Source organism: Balaenoptera borealis, assembly GCF_965194805.1.
Source record: "Balaenoptera borealis genome assembly, chromosome: 2".
Lineage (NCBI taxonomy): Eukaryota > Metazoa > Chordata > Mammalia > Artiodactyla > Balaenopteridae > Balaenoptera > Balaenoptera borealis.
The window spans coordinates 93,280,590-93,298,350 of NC_138867.1; the positions used below are offsets into that span (position 1 = coordinate 93,280,590).

The window sequence follows — 17,761 nt, forward strand, 5'->3', positions numbered from 1 at the left end:
AGCAGGACTATGTAATTTATCAAAAATCAAAATAACACAAAGCAAAAAGACCCTTACAGGTACTGATCATAAGAAGTAAAACTGGAGAAGACACAAAGAGAGTAAAAACAAGAGTCAAGACCAAACTTATAAATCAGCAGGTACTTAAAAAAGAAGTACAGGACTTCCCTGGTGGCGCAGGGGTTAAGAACCCGTCTGCCAATACAGGGGCACGGGTTCAAGCCCTGGTCCGGGAAGATCCCACATGCCGCGGAGCAACTAAGCCCGTGAGCCACAACTACTGAGCCTGCACTCTAGAGCCCAAGAGCCACAACTACTGAGCCCATGCGCCACAACTACTGAAGCCCATGCTCCGCAACAAGAGAAGCCTGTGCACCGCAATAAAGAGTAGTCCCCGCTCACCGCAACTAGAGAAAGCCTGGGCACAGCAACAAAGACCCAACGCAGCCATACATACATACACATGTAAATAAATAAATTAGGGCTTCCCTGGTGGCGCAGTGGTTGGGAGTCTGCCTGCCAATGCAGGGGACGCGGGTACGAGCCCTGGTCTGGGAAGATCCCACATGCCGCGGAGCAACTAGACCCGTGAGCCACAACTACTGAGCCTGCACGTCTGGAGCCTGTGCTCCGCAACAAGAGAGGCCGCGATAGTGAGAGGCCCGCGCACCACGATGAAGAGTGGCCCCCGCTCACCGCAACTAGAGAAAAGCCCTCGCACAGAAATGAAGACCCAACACAGCCAAAAATAATAAATTTTTAAATAAATAAAAATTTTAAAAATCTTTAATCAACAAAGATATTATAAATATTAACTTGAAAAATGGTATTACTTTTAAAACCTCAAGTTTTAAGAAATGGTTATTTGGTTTTAAAACGGAGCAGGAGCCTTCCTGGGAAAAGACATCCCCACCCCCTATCAGTCACCTCTTATTCACAGAAAAGTTTTACCCTCCTAGACTAAATTTGGTTCAGAGAAGCAAGAAAATGCAGAAACAAAGGAAAGCAGTCTAGCATGACAAAATGATAATGGCTTAGCCATAAAACAAAGTCAAGGACCTTTAGTTCCTCCTCAAGGCCTATAGATAATATCCTGAGCCCTATCCCAAAGTTGTTTTGCAGAAACTAAAACCCCCACCAGGTGGAAGAAGTCAACTGCATGCTAACCACCAGCAAGCAGACCTCAGACCCTTGAAACCAGGTTGATAATTTGAGATTCCTAAAATGCCACCCTGTTACCTCACCACCAACCTATCAGAAGGATGTCCACGAGCTGATGACTCACCCTGGACCCTTTCCCTCATCTTGCCTTTAAAAACCCTTCCCTGAAAGCCATTGGGGAGTTTGTCTTTTGCGCATGAACTGTCCATTCTTCCTTGCATGGCCCAGCAATAAATGCAGTACTTCCCTTCAACCACAACCAGTGTCAGTATAGGCTTTGCTGCACGTCAGGCGAGTAGACGCAAGTTTGGTTTGGTAACAGTTTCACTATTAGTTTAACAAGTGGCTAGCCCTAATTTTTAAACACATCATTCTTACAGAGCCAAAACACAGTGATTACAAAAAATTTTCTTAAAGGAAAAAAAGAAATATTTCTCTGTTCCAAAAAATTTGTATAAAATAGCTTAAATACACCAACTAGAAAAACAAGAATCTTTATTTAACACAACAGATGTTTAACATGAAGTCTACAAAACACAACACCATTATTTTTAAGTAAGATTACACACATAAAATCAACCACCTTCATAATGGTGATATGACTTCTTTAAATGATGTAATCCTCCATAATATACAAAATAAACCCAATACTAATGGGACAATTAGTTTAGATGCCTGTAAAAAGTATAAGATTACCCATCTTTTCTAAATCACCTGTATCCCTATTAATTCATACATAAACAATTGCTCACCTTTCCAAATACTACTCATATTTAATTTTTCTAACTATAAAATGTACATCCTCTAAAAAATCTTGGAAACATGAATAAGAAGATAAAAATCGTAATCCCACATCTGGTATATGTTCTTCCAGTCATTTACCTAAGACAGACATCAAACCTCTTTTTTTCTTAAGAAAAATGATCATAGAAAATGAGTGCCTTTTAAGTGGTTCATTCGAGTCTATCGTATTCCAAAAGTTATAATCATACCATCACTAAAGAAGTACAGTGATGTTAATTCTCAGTGGTTGCAGAACTAGTCTATTTACTTATCTACATGTACTTTTCTTTTGTGAGGATATAACATTAGACTTGACTTTCTATTTCATCCACCTGCGTAGGAAAAAAAGCAGACATTAAAGAGAAAAAGCCCTAGGTCTTAAATCTTGATTTTCTAAATTAAGATGAATGTGACCTTGTGTAAAATTACAACCTGAGTCTGTCAGATGAAAATGGAAAAAACTGCACCTACCAAATAGGGTGGTTTCGAGGATTAAATGATACATGTGAAGAGAGCAGCCAGTGCCTGCCTGGCACTCAGTAATAACTCCACAAGTATTAGTTCTTCCTTTCCCATTAAAAGAGGCGTGAATGCGACACAACTACTAAAAGTCAGACTTTTAGACATAAATACGTGAAATGTGTTTGTTTTAATCAGAGCTTTCACTCATTTGTAATTAAAATTACTTCACAACCCACTTACACCGACGACAACTCAGGGTATTACTGCACCAAAAAGATTTCCTTTTCCTGAAGTAAAATTTTAAGGCCATTTTACACTTGCTTGGCTATCTGAAATCATAGCCAACAAGAGAGAAGAACGCAGGAAATTTCTCTTGTAAAAGTACTCCAGGAGTTAAAACCCAGCGGATGAGAATTTCCTTTAAGAAGGATAATTAAGAGATTGGGGGTGGCGGGGGTGGGTGGGGAAAGCAACTCCAGACTTTTTTCCCCACTTCCAATGATAAGTTTGGGGATGAACAAAAGAATAATTCTTTACAGCAATTTACAGAGAACGCCACGGACCCATAAGAATACTCCGGGGAAAAGGTAAATTTTAAAATTGCTCCCTGCGTAGGTCCGAGAACCTGGGATTCTAAGACTTAAAAACCTTGGAGTCTTTCAACAGAATTGGGGAAATGTGATGGAGGGAGGAGGGGGTAAAACAGTCTGTGAAAGCCGGAGAGCCAGAAAAAGCAATGGGAGGGGGGAGGGGCTGCCCCAAAATGCCAAAGATCCAGGCTTTGGCGAAGCGGCTTCGCTTGCGGGGAAACCAAAGTAGCTGGGGAACTAAGAAAATGAGGAAATTCCAGCGCTGCGCGAGGAGGAATGGAGGGGGGCGTGAGAAACAGGGAGGCTGCGGCGGAAAAAGAGGGGTGGTGTCGTCCGAGATAAGGGTCGACGGGGAAAGGGAGCAGCGGCGGGACGGGAAAGCCCGGACAAGGATGTGAGCCGGGGGAGGAGACGCGGAGGCGTCCGGGGTCGCCGAAACTTAGAAAAAAAGAGCAGGGGACGACAGGGGGCCGGAGCAGCGAGGGGCGCCCCAGTACCTGCAGAGATCGTCCAGGACGCTGCAGGGAATCTCCACCCGTTTGGTCTCCATGATGAGGACCCACAGCAGGAGCAGTGCATCCCGGCTCCGCGCGGCCGGGGACCGAGGGTACGGCACGGAGAGCAGACGACGACGGCGGCGGCGGCGGCGGCGGTTCCAACGAAAACGAGAGGGGGAAGGGGCGGGACCCGCTCACTTCCGCCCGGCTCCCTCAGCCTGGGACCCCGAGGCTGGGCCGCGGTGCGGGGGCGGAGCCCCGGGAGCCACGCCCCTGCTCTGCTTGAAAGGCCCAATGGGAAGCTGGAGAACCGGCAGCCTGAGCAAACTAAGCCAATGAGACGTTTGTTTATTGGTCCGTCGGCTCCAATCCGTCTTCAAGCTGCTCAGTTGCTACTCAGAAAACCAACTTCCCGCCGCCTTGGACTGGGCCTTGAGATGGATAGACGCATGCGCACCCTGCCTCCTTCGCACTATTAGGAAGTCTCGAGGGCTCAGGTTTTCCCACTAGATCCCAAGACCAATATCCAGGAGTTCGGCGTGGTCTGCACCTCCGCTCCGTGACCGAGCAGGCGCTCCGACCTCTGTACTGCAGAGCCCGTGGGCGCTTTCAGCACGAGTGTGCATGCGTGGTTCCTGTCACCAGATATCCCGCACACACACTTACCGCCGCCCCCAGCAACTCCAGGCCAATGGCTGTGTCTCCTTTCGCTACAAACCCCCAAGAGAGTTGTCATTTTTGTGGTGGCTCACCTCGTTCACTCTGCGGGCACCCAACCCTGACTGTGAAGACAAGGGACTTTACCCCAGTATTTGACACCCTGTAAGATCTCAGAAAATATGAATTGATTGAACCTGAACTCGGGAATCTGCATTCCACCTCCTGCACGCTCACACCACTCCAACTGGCTAGTCCTCATTCGTTCCACATCTTGCTTATTGGAGTCCAATCCATTTGGGATCCTTGGAGACACTCTGGATGCATCCATTTCTCAACTTGCTCCTTTTGTATCAGACCCACAGGCCCACACACACCTGCTCAGTCGTGAGTTTAGTCCGTTCTGCCATTTAATCTCCCATCTTTTAATTTCTGTTAAAATGCTCACTGCCTTTACATCAGGTTCGCATTATTTCTTCTCACTAGTCTAAGAGCTGCCTAACCAGTACCTCCTCCACCTCCATTCTTAGACTGTACACCTGCCCAGGTTTTGTTTTGTTTTGTCCAGATATGAACAGGTTACTATCTTTTCAGCTTCTGATAGCCCACCCACATCAGCTTCTGATGTACGTTCAAGCCCAAACTTGGTATAGGAGCCCTGTTACCATCTATTTTACTCTCCTATTTTACACCTTTGTTCTTTTTGCTTTTTATCGGAAGATTCCTCGAGTTTATTTTCCAGCCATCTGTAGTTTTTACTTTTCTAGAATTTTCTTTCGTTCTTCAAATGGCTCTTCGTCGTGGTGTCATAGCCTTGCTTCATAGATCCTCTGTTTCTATGAGGATATTAATACATTTCAAAAGTTTTCTTCTTCCTGAATAGTCTTTTATTCCTCTCAGTTGCTTTTTCCTATTAATTTGGCCTCCACCTATCATATTAGAAGTTTTCTGGTGGTCCTCAACTATTCACTCATACTTAAGAGTATGGAACTATAAAACTGGAGTCAAGTGCTATAAAAGCTGATTGGAAACTCCCAGCATGTGGGTGGGACTTGTTTCCTGAGAGCTTCACTGTAGGATGGTCTGGCTGGGCTGCTGATTGGGAACACATGGCATAGGTATCTGTAGGTCATTCTTTCCAGCTGGTCAAATTCCCCGTAAAGAAAATCCTTTCAGGCCAAACTGGAAATATTCTAGGAGTCAAGTAGGGAAGCACAGGCTGGAGTATTCTGTTTGTTCTATTCAGTCCTCCCTGCTACAGTACAAGTCTAGTTTGGGTTTCCTAAGAAACAGGCCCTGCGACAAGGATTTGAGTGCGAGTAGTTGATTTGAGATGTGATCCTGGGAGAGACTGGTGGCAGAGCAGGGAAGTGAGTCAAGGAAGGGAAGAAAGCCAATGAAAGGATTATTATCAACAAAGTTAGCACTGAGTTAACTGGAGCTGGAGAACTTTGAAGGCCAGTATGAAACACACCTCAGAGTTATCCTACTCAAGGGGTGAGAAAGATGGAGTATTTATATACTAATTTCCACCAGCTATTGGTTGAGGGCTGCCCTTGGGGTCAGCATCCCAGCCTGCCACATGGGCAGCAAGGCAAGCTCTGCTCACCAGAAAAAGCCCTCAGGCAAAGCCCTCATCAGGTGGAAAAGATAATTACGTGATGACCAGATGCTGGCAGTTGGATGTTGTTGTGCTGCACCAGGGCAAGCCTGCAAGCCTTGTAGCTGCCCAGCCTCGAGACCAAAGAAGGAGCCCGGAGACAGCAACAGAAATATCAGTGGTATATTGGACAGGAGGATCTTACACAAAGGGTCCTGGGGTGCCCCTACCATGTGCAGCAGATGGCAGGCAGGACATGGCAGGGAGAAGGAGGCTACCATCTATAGGGGGAATTCACATCAGGTGGGCTCATCAGTTACCAGTGACTAATTAAGGCCTATAGTTAAGAGGATTGGACAGTCAGGCGAGTGAAGCAGGGACTGGTCAAGCAGGGATGTACAGAAAGCAAGAGAACAGCCATCTTGAATGGCCTGACCATGCAGATGTCCAGGCAGCTTGGTGTAATGGATTGGTGGATGATGGTAAGCCCCTTCAGTAGCTCTATCTTGCTTGGTGTGCATTCTGTCTATCCTACTGTAACAAGCAGGACCCCATGAGGCCTTCCTGGGACAGACCCCGCCCCCCCTCCACCATGTCCTCTACCTGCCTCTTGTCTGTAGAAAAACTTTAGCCAAATAATAAATTTAATCAGAGAAGTGAGAAAATGTGAAAGCAAAGGAAAAAAACAAGACAAAATAATAATAATTTAGCCATTAAACAAAGTCAAGGACCTTTAGTTCCTACTCAAGGGCTACAGATAATATTCTGAGCCATATCCTTTGAGCTATTTTGTAGATACTGAAAACCCTCATCAGGTGGAAAAAGTTAACTATGTGATGACCAGACTAGCAATTACATAAGCTGCTCTAGCTTACACAAGTCTGAGAACTGACCTCAAAGAAATGGGAACAAACCAACCCTGGAACTGAAGATTAACTGTACTTAAAACAATCAAGATGACACTGATCAGACCACTGCACCACCAATTTCAATATAATTGTCGGAGCTGACTGTGCTCTTCTGCACTTAGCCCCCTCTCCCCGCCTATACACCCCTGAAACTCCCTTTAAAAGCCTTTGCCCCCTGATCGGCAGTTGGGAATTGGCTTTTGGACATGAGTTCAAACCTTCTTCCAGGTTGCCAGCCTCCTAAATAAAGCAGTTTTTCCTTTCCTGCCAACACTTGTCTCTCAAATACTGGCTTTCGAGCAGTGAGCAGACAAACCTGAGTTCAGTAACACTAACTGAACTTCTTTTCTGTGTCTGAGGGACACCTTGGTGGTTATTTTTCTTAGTTGTCCACTTGTAGCTCAAGTCTGGTTTTTAGAGTACTCTAAATGGTGGCAGTGAAACAATGGCGGAAGGCAAAGTGGTGTTTACCCCCAAGGGTCCAATGGCATAAAAACAATCAGGCTACCAGCCCCACTGAAGAACCTAGAGGAAGTTTTCCTGCTCCCTTATTTCTTTATAGTCTCCCAGCTCAGGGATAGCTACACAACTCCTTCTTTGGCTTTTAGGGGCCAGGAAGTCCCCAAACTCTCTCACAGTGCTAAGTCAATCTCCTCCACAAAGAATTCCAGTGATGTCTGAGGGCAAGTATCTTCCCAGTTACTTTCCTGCCCATTCCCCATCTCACCCCTGCTTCCTCTCACACACATTTCTAGGAGCTGGGCTAGTGCACAGTGGAGCAGCCCTTATAGCAGCCCTCAGAGCCGTGGCTTCTAAAGAACCCAAGGCCTCATTCAAACCAAACTGTCCACAGGCCCCAGCAACCTGTGGCTTGAGAGAGGAAAATAAATTGGAGTTTGGAGTTGAGGGAAAGGAAGATGCTAGCATTCTTAACTTATAATATTGATACGATTTTTAAATAATTGGGTTGATCAAAACCTTTACAGTTTTAAAATATGCTATCTCATTTAGTGTTTATAACTACATGGGATGGGCAGATAAAGATTAATGAAGCTTATAAAGGTTAAGTGACTTATAAAGATTAAATGATTAAACCATTGTATGCAATGGAGCCAGAACTAGAATTCAGGTCTTTTGAACTCATCAGCAGGAATTCTGCTTCAAGGAGAAAGACACAATAATAATTATTAATATCTGTAAAGCATATTATAGTATAAAATTATTTTCAAATACAATAATCCTCACAACAAAATGAGTTGTTGTAGAATTCTAAAAAAATACTTAACATGCTTACTGGCCTCTCCCAAGTCAGCTGAGCTCCTGACAGCTCTGGTTCCATTTCTACAGGTCTTTCAGCTTTGCCCTACTCTACATGTTAGCTTTAACCGCAGGACACTGGTGAGATGGCCCTGGTAGTTCCAGACATCATATCCTGATCTGATGACATTCAATAAAGAGAGGAGAGAACGAGAGCCATCAGGTATCAGAGTAGCCAATTAAACCAGCAAGCCAAAAGTGAAAGAGTTAAGCCTTTAATCACTTACTGTTACAGTGTGAGAAAGAGGTTAAAACCAGACAAAGCATGACTCTCTCCTTTCCATTTTCTCCATGGAACAGAGCACTTGTCAAGGTCAGATGGATTAGCTCAGATCCACCTGTGTTGGGTGGTGGTTTCACTGAACAAAAGGCTCCAGCTGTTTTATGGACCCTGGGGAAAGGGTTAGGAGTCAAAGAGCACTCCTCCTTCCCAGATAAGGAAGTCTCAGCAGAGGCACCTGAAGAAGACCTCTGCCCAAGCCCTAGATAAGGAGACCTAGGATTGAAGGCCCTGGGGCTAGGAATGCGAATAGCGAAGCACAGGAGTCTGGGAGGCCTGAGTCCTTGACTGCAACCCTCCTCAGAGATTGCAGTCCACTGGCCGTGCACCAAGGCCATGGGGCTGTTCCCCATGAGGCCTGCCAGGCAAAGCTTTTGTAATTGCCCAGGGTTAGGCCTGAAAAATCACACATAGGTCTTTAACCGTGAGCCAGACTCATCAAGAACTGCTGGAATTAAGTGGACTCTTAACCCTGTCCTACCTCTGAACCTACATGACCAATACATTTCTTTTTTTTAAATAAATTCATTTAGTTTATTTATTTAAATTTGGCTGCGTTGGGTCTTCGTTGCTGCACGCGGGCTTTCTCAAGTTGCGGCGAGTGGGGGCTACTCTTCGTTGCCGTGAGCGGGCTTCTCATTGCGGTGGCTTCTCTTGTTGTAGAGCACGGGCTCTAGGCACACGGGCTTCAGTAGTTGTGGTACGCAGGCTCAGTAGTTGTGCCTCGCAGGCTCTAGAGCACAGGCTCAGTAGCTGTGGCGCACGGGCTTAATTGCTCTGCGGCATGTGGGATCTTCCTGGACCAGGGCTTGAACCCGTGTCCCCTGCATTGGCAGGCGGATTCCTAACCACTGCACCACCAGGGAAGCCCAATACGTTTCTTTTTATTTCAGCCCAAGCTTTCTGTTACATGGGCCCAAATCATTCCAACTGATATGTTTCACTAGCCACCCAGGGGCTCAGACCAGAAACCTGAGTGAATCTTGATTCCTGTCTTTCTCACACATTACCATTTCCAGTTCATCAGTGAGTCCTGTCCACTCTACCTCCCAAACCTATCTAAAAACCCATCCCCTTTATATGTATTGGTATAACTGGATCACTTTACTGTACACCTGAAACTAACACAACATTGTAAATCAGCTATATTTCAATGAAAATTATAAATAAACAAATAAATAAAACCCATTTCCTTTTCTCCAACCTCAACCTTCTCCACCTCAGTCCAAGCCACCTCATCTCTCACTTGGACAACTTCAATAGGCTCTCCTGTCTTCTGCTCTTGCCCTATTTTAATCCATCCTCCATGTAGCAGCAAGAGTGATCATCTTAAAACACAAATTTGATCACATCGCTCTCCTGCTTGGAAATCTTCATAATCCTTGGAGTCAAATCCAATATGCATGCCGTGGCCCAAGAGACTATATGATGGGGCACCAGACTATCACTCTTGTTTCTTCCTATGTCCCATCTGCATCTCTCTCTCACTACACCCTAACCACACTAGCCTTCTTCCGATTCATCAAAAACTCCAAACTCTTGGGAATTCCCTGGCTGTCCAGTGGTTAGGACACCGTGCTTTCACTGCGGAGGGCGTGGGTTCAATCCCTGGTTGGGGAGATAAGATCCAGCAAGCCACACAGCCAAAAAAAAAAGGAAAAAAAGGCCTTCTAACTCTTTCTGCATACCATTCCCTCTACCTGGAATGCTGCCCACCCCCTTCTATAATTCCCTCCTTTTCATCCTTTATGTACAGCTTAAACATTACCTCTTCAGAAATCCTTCCCTGCCCACTGTATGTAAATAGTCTCTACTGTTATTATCAATCCCATTCCTTTGTTTTCTTCATACTATGCTTCCTCAATGTGAATTTTTTTCAATCTATTTTTCCCTCTCCCCCACTATACCATAAGTTACAAGAAAGCAGGGATCTTTTCTATGTTATTCATTGAGTCCCCAGTGCTTAGAATATCTTTGTCATATGGTAGGCACTCTATAAACATTTGCTAATTAAGAATAGGCAAATGAGTAAGTTATCACCAAATATGTGCTGAGATTACTGAGGAAGAAGTGACAAGATGCAAAATCTTAACATCAATAAATGTGAAGTTCTTCAAAAAAAAGTGCGTCTCTGCTTAGAAATCTGTTGGAAAAGATGAACTCATTCTAGCTCAGATGGGTTTTTGTTTTTTTATTTTATTTATTTATTATTTTTGGCTGCGTTGGGTCTTCGTTGCTGCGTGCAGGCTTTCTCTAGTTGCGGTGAGCGGGGGCTACTCTTCGTTGCCGTGCGCGGGCTTCTCATTGCAGTGGCTTCTCTTGTTGTGGAGCACGGGTTCTAGGCACATGGGCTTCAGTAGTTGCGGCACGCGGGCTCAGTAGTTGTGGCTCGCAGGCTCTAGAGCGCAGGCTCAGTAGTTGTGGTGCACGGGCCGCGGCATGTGGGATCTTCCCGGCTCAGGGCTTGAACCTGTGTTCCCTGCATTAGCAGGCGGATTCTTAACCACTGTGCCACCAGGGAAGTCCCGGTTTTTGTTACTTTCACCAAAGAGTTCTAATTAATGCAGAGTTCACTTGCTCTCTCTTTCTCTATGTATGTGTGTATATATAGGTATATATATACATATATACTATATCATATATATTATATAAATATATTATGTAAATATATAAAATATAATATACAATAATATAATAAATATATAATACATACCTATGTATGTTAAACATAAATATACGTATAAATATATTATGTATATAAAACAACTCTAGACTCTAGAACTCTAGAATACCTTCCTTTACTTTTGCCCTCCCCTTCCTGCTCCTCTGTCATGTCTAACTCCCATGCTCTGATAAGTTTGCCCAGAATTGGAGGAAGCAGTTGAAAGGGGGAAAATGAAGTTGTCAGACGCAAATAAAAAAGCTCTACTCCAGTGGTAAACAACCTTTTTTTGCCTGAGGGACAGCTCAGGAAAAAAGAAACTTGTTTCAGGATTTTTCTTTTCTGGAAATAATTTCTTAATTTTTTAAAATCAGAAATATAATCTCTATAACAATTCTTAAGAATTTTCTTATTGAATTCCCTGTCACTGATGAAGGGGTTTTGGTGGGTTTTTTTTACTAAAATTTCGGAAACTAAATTACTAACAGGCACTAATTACTATGTTGATTCTTTGAATAAATTTTGTTGTTGAGTAAGCATGCTGGAGGCTGTTTTGTTTTTCTTTCTTTAACTGACCTTGTAAGCATCTTATTGGGAAAAGCTGTTTATCTCATAACATCTCTTATACAGAATTCTTTAAAAGAAGAAATTTCGTTGAAACAACAGCATACAAATCCTAAGCATTTCTCCAATCACTCATTATTAAAATAATCAGCTTAATTGGGCCCCATTACCCATTGGTCGACATGGGGCTCATTGTCCACAGTTGGTCTGTTACTCTCCAGATAGAGGCCCCATCTTTGACAGGCCTGGGTGGCCCCAACTGTTCCCAGAGTACACAAGGACACCAGAATCCAAAACAACAAAAGTCTGTTTTATCTCTACCAGCAGAGGGTGTCCATTCCTTTTTCCCATTTTTTTTAAAAATAAATTTATTTATTTATTTATTTATTTTTGGCTGTGTTGGGTCTTCGTTTCTGTGCGAGGGCTTTCTCTAGTTGCAGCGAGCAGGGGCCACTCTTCATCGTGGCGCGCGGGCCTCTCAGTGTCGCGGCCTCTCTTGTTGCGGAGCACAGGCTCCAGACGCGCAGGCTCAGTAGTTGTGGCTCACGGGCCTAGTTGCTCCGCGGCATGTGGGATCTTCTCAGACCAGAGCTCGAACCCGTGTCCCCTGCATTGGCAGGCAGATTCTCAACCACTGCGCCACCAGGGAAGCCCTTCCCATTTTTAAAATTGACATCATACAGCCTCCTCATGTGTTTAGCGCAAGAGCAGGACTTGAAAACTGAGCCTTTTGCCATACGTAGGACTCCCCTTCTAATGACTTCAGGTGAGTATATCATTATCTGCTTAAATGATTCAGATCTCCGAAAAAACCCTTTCCCACATAAGGAAAACTCTCCCTGAAAGTTGGCTTTCTCTTTTCTATTCTATAGTCACTACGGCACTGCCAAATGGTGATATAATCTCACTCTGTACATTCGTTTTATATTATATTGCTGCTCTGACAAATTACCAAACTTGGTGACTTAAACAGTACAAATTTATTACCTTATAGTTCTGTAGGTTAGAAGCCCAACAAAGATCCCACTGAGCTAAAATCAGGATGTTGGCAAGGCTGTGTTCCCTACTGGGGCTCTAAAAGCAAAATAAGTTTCCTTGCCTTTTCCAGCCTCTAGAGACCACCTGCTTTCTTTGGCTCATGCTTCCCTTCCTCCCCTCCCAAGCCAGTAATGTTTGGTTGATTCCTTCTTGCATCACATTACTCTGATCTTCTTGCATAGTCTCGTTTCCCTGTGACTCACTCCTTCTGCTTCCGCCTCCATTTTTAAGGACCCTCGTGATTGCATTGGGCCCAAATAGATAATTCAGGACAACCTCCCTATCTCAAAGCCAGCTGATTAGTAACCTTAATTCCCCTTTTCCATTAACATAACATAGTCACAGATTCCAGGGACTGGGATGGACATTTTGGGGGGCATTATTCTGCTTGTCACACTGTATAGGTATCCTTGCTTTACAGCTTTTCTCTGTGCCTACCCACCCCCTTAACTCCACTTCCAGGAATCATTGCCAAATTTTTTTTTTTTGGCCCCTCAGCATGTGGGATCTTAGTTCCCTGACTAGGGTTCAAACCCACGCCCCCTGCAGTGGAAGCACCGAGTATTAACCACTGGGCCGCCAGGGAAGTCCCCACTGACAAATTTTTATGGTGCCTGAAAATAGCTAGTTTTAGTAAATTAAAATTATGCAGTTTTTGCTCCTTTGTTCATTGTGCATGAGATCACCCAGTTTAAAACCAGCCCTTATTTAAGGGTAAAATAATGCCTGGGATTTGCTTTGAAATAATCCACCAGGGGAAAAAGTTGCAAGGCAAATAGATAAAATAAGGTAAGTAATTGTTGAAGTTGGGTGATAAGTACATGGAGTTTAATTATATTCTTTTCTTTTGCATATATTTTCAAAAGTTTGTAATTTAAAAATTGAGAATTTATTGGGACTTCCCTGGCAGTCCAGTGGTTAAGACTCCGCGCTTCCATTGCAGGGGGTCTGGGTTTGATCCCTGGTCAGGGGAACTAAGATCCCGCATGCCACATGGCACGGCCGAAAAAAAAAAAAAAATCAAGACTTTCTTACTGGGCTTCCCTGGTGGTGCAGTGGTTTAAGAATCCGCCTGCCAATGCAGGGGACACGGGTTCGAGCCTTGGTCCGGGAGAATCCCGCATGCCGCGGAGCAACTAAGCCCGTGTGCCACAACTACCGAGCCTGTTCTCTAGAGCCCACAGGCCACAACTACTGAAGCCACATGCCTAGAGCCCTGCTCCGCAACAAGAGAAGCCACTGCAATAAGAAGCCCGCATGGCGCGATGAAGAGTAGCCCCCGCTCCACGCAACTAAAGAAAGCCCACGTGCAGCAATGAAAAACCTAATGCAGCCAAAAATAAATAAATTAATTAATTTTTTTAAAGAAAAACTTTCTTAGTGAGAATTCAATTGACTTCTTGTTTTTTTTTTTTTTTACTGTTTGACAGGGAAAAAAATAAATAAGAATAGTCAAAACTGCATACTAAATATGTCCTTATTAAATGCACTAATTTGGAAATGCAACTGACTTAAAAAAAAACTTTTTTGAGATATAATTTACAATGAGATGCTGCTGACTTTTATAAAATTAAACTTTATTTTTGAGAAAACTGGAGATTCATATCCAGTTGTAAGAAGAGAGCTCTGATATACCCTTTACCCAGTTTCCCACAGTGGTAACATCTTACAAAACTATAGCAGGGTATCACAACCAGGAGAGTGACATGGACAGTCAAGACACACATTTTCATCACCATAAGGATCCTTCATGATGCCCTTTTATAGCCAGCATTTTCCGTGTAGGTGACATGTATTGTACATCCCAAATGAAGACCCTTCTTATCAATTTTACATGCCTTCCTCTCAGCTTTGCTTAGGAACTTATTGGCAGTTGCTTAAAATTACCGAAACCTATTTTTCAGAGCTGTCAAACACACTGACTGATATAATCCTAAAACTGAACTGACCAAATTTTAGGAACCATAGATGGACTAGCAAAATATGAGCTCAAATAAGGGATTGAGAGCCGTGCACAGAATAGTGGAGAAGCATCCTGGGACTCCAGCATCAAAGCAGCATGGCAGGGAGGCAGGGCAGTCAGTGTAACCACCTGGGTGGCCCAGTCATCAAACACGTGACAGACACCGCTACTGCCAGCTGCCTCTTCCAACATCCAGGCTCCTCGTTCCTTTCAGTTAAAGGGCTCACGTAGGAATGCATGTTGGTGCAGCCACTATGGAAAACAGTATGGAGGTTCCTCAAAAAGCTAAAAATAGAGTTGCCATGTGATCCAGCAATCCCACTCCTGGGCATATATCCGGGCAAAACTATAATTCAAAAAGATACATGCACCCCTATGTTCATAGCAGCACTATTCACCATAGCCAAGACAGGGGGACAACCTAAGTGTCCATCAGCAGATGAATGGATAAAGAGGATGTGGTATCTATATACAATGGAATACTACTCAGCCATAAAAAAGAATGAAATAATGCCATTTGCAGCAACATGGATGGACCTAGAGATTATCATACTAAGTGAAGTAAGTCAACAAGAGAAAGACAAATACCATATGATATCACTTATATGTGGAATCTAAAATACAACATAAATGAACTTATCTACAAAAGAGAAACAGACTCACAAAGAGAACTGAATCACTTTGCTGTACAGCAGAAATTAACACAATATTGTGCATCAACTATACTTCAATTCAAAAAATTAAATTAAATTAAATTAAATAAATAAAGGGCTCACTTAAAAGCCTACATCTCCTGGCCCCTCTCACAGCTGTATGTGAGTAGATGGAGCAACTACATTTGGCCAAGAAGATGTATGCCATAAGGTAGTCTAGGACTTCAGGAAAGTCTCTAAAAGAAAGTGGCAAGCTTTTCTTTACTCCTTCCTGTGGCCAACAACAGACCCTCTGGTCAGAGAAGTAAAATAGAAGATGCTGTGGACTCTGATGACCTTGGAGCCACCAAACCAGGCCTGGAGTACCTATCTGTAGATTTACTTTATTGAGAGAAAGAGAGACAGACAGAGAGAGAGAGAGGTAAACTTCTGTCTTGTGTAAGCCATGATATTGGGCTTTTTTCTCTTACATGCAGATGGTAATCCAAGCTGACATAAGCAATCTTCCCCTTATCTAGAGGCAAAGGCTTTTCTCATTTGAGGCTTGAAACTGCTCTTTTGATTTGGGAAAAAAAACACTTCAATAGGCTTTTTGATCATATAAAATTAAAGGCCTGAAATGATTACAGACTGAAGGGTTTGAGACAGTGTGAGGTAACCAGCTCTGTGGAATGATGCAAAATTTTCTCTTCCTTTGAGTAGAGTTGAGGCTCTGAAGAAAGAGGGTTACTATGTTGGAGGAAGGGATAAGGAGCAGAAAGGAAGGATTTCTTATCTTTTTTAGAAGAAAACAAAGGGGTATAGTTGAGGGCCTGACCCTGGGTAGAGTTTAAGTTCAGGATACCCACCTCTATCATATATTCTCTCAAGGACGCTCTTGCCACCACGGGCCTAAGGAGAGTGACAGCCTGTGGGGCAGCCTTCTGTAGAGATGGATCTGGGAGCCAGGATATCAGCAAACATTAATTTTAAGGTAGTTTTTTTTTTCCCTGCACGGTAATTCTCTTTGCTGATGTCCAAATGTAGTGAGCATCTGTCTTTTCTTTCCTTTCCTTTGCTTTCCTTTCCTTTCCTTTGCTTTCCTTTGCCTTCCTTTCCTTTCCTTTCCTTCCTTTCCCTTCCCTTCCCTTCCCTTCCCTTCCCTTCCCTTCCCTTCCCTTCCCTTCCCTTCCCTTCCCTTCCCTTCTCTTCCCTTTCCTTTCCTTTCTGCATCCATTTTCCCTCTGGTAACATGAAGCTATGTTTCCTTCAGGAGCAACTCCTCCCCCACCCACATCCTTGTGTTTTGGGAGGGTTTGGTTCCTTACCCCCAACCCCTTCACCCTAGCCCCCAATCTCCGAGAGCATTTGTCACAGTGATTAGTTAAGGGATAAGCTAGGAACACAAGTCATGCTCAATAAACCCAATACTATGACATTTGGGGGGCTTAGTGGGAAAGGAATGTCTTCTTTCTGCTCTTCTTGCTAAAGTGCTCAGAACATAAGCCTGGAAATTCTGTGCCTTCTCTGCTACCACTCAGGAGAGCCTGCCTGAGAATGAAGCCAAAACAGAGGAAACAGGGGCACGAGATGAAAAGAAACCATTTCTGATCACATTGTTTGCACCCTGGAATCCAACTGAGCCTTGAACTACATGTATCCCCTGCATTTTTCATGACCTTAGCCAACACGTTCTCTTTTACTGATGGTGGTATTGTTGCTCTTTAAAACCAGTTTGAGTTGAGTGTCTGTCTCTTGCAACCCTGAGTCCTGACTGACACACTAAGTCTGGTCTTCCTGTGTTTTGGGGAATCAAGGAAGAAGTGTGTGCCTACATTTGGAGTGTATGTTTATTAGGAGAGCAAAGCATCAAGAGAAAAAAGTTGTGAGAGCAAGAGAAGATTGGCAGGAATGGAGCAGCAGGCCAAAAGCAAGAGGGCGACCTTGGGAATGGAGATGAAAGCTTAAACCCTCTGTTTGGCACTCAACAAGAATGACCTCCAAAACCTGGAGACCTTGGGAACACTCCGATTGTACTAATAAAGTCGGTATATCATAAATGAAACATGGTATCTGCAAAAACTGTCTCATATGTCCAAGTGGGAAGAGCTGAATCAGATGGTTGGCTAATATTATTCACATCTTCAAAAAACAGCGAGCCAACAAGGCGTAGAGAGGAAAGCCTGAAAGAGATCTGAAATGCAGAGTTTGGCACTGCCTCTCTAAGTCCCACAGACTGGAGACGCACTGAGTAGCCAACTTGAGCCTCTGCTTGGCAGTTCTTCCACATAATGGCTCTGATAGGACCTTTAACCTTTAAAAATTACTCAACTTAGGTGCCATTTCAATTCAACACTCTTCAAGCAACTTTAAGATTACAATTTCACGTCCATGTAGCCTTCCATCAGCACTGTCAAGGCTGATGCAAGGCCATGGAAAGGAGAGGAGGCAAGTTCAGATTAAAACCATTTGAGAGCATGTAACATCTAACTGCACCAGGAGGCCAAGTCCAAAGACCAGGTCTGGAGGGTCCTAAGCAGAATCAGAGTTTGGGAAAGGGGTGTGAAATTGGAAGGTGGTGTTGGGTGAGGGGGCTACACTTTCTGAGACAGAGACAGAGTAATAAAAGATAAGGTTGGAAATGAAC

At 43.9% G+C, this 17,761-nt stretch overlaps 1 protein-coding gene across 2 annotated transcripts in view; it reads right to left on the minus strand.

The window, feature by feature from the left end:
* The window catches only part of DCP2 (decapping mRNA 2), a 51,849-nt gene extending 48,078 nt beyond the window's left edge, over positions 1-3,771 (minus strand). For both annotated transcript variants that reach the window (XR_014239764.1, XM_082378224.1), the window contains exon 1: positions 3,494-3,771. Coding sequence is in view for 1 of the 2 variants with exons in the window: in XM_082378224.1 (XP_082234350.1) it covers positions 3,494-3,546 (53 nt within the window). In the remaining variant the exon portion in view is untranslated. The remainder of the gene's footprint in view (positions 1-3,493) is intronic.
* Positions 3,772-17,761: the final 13,990 nt, after the last annotated feature.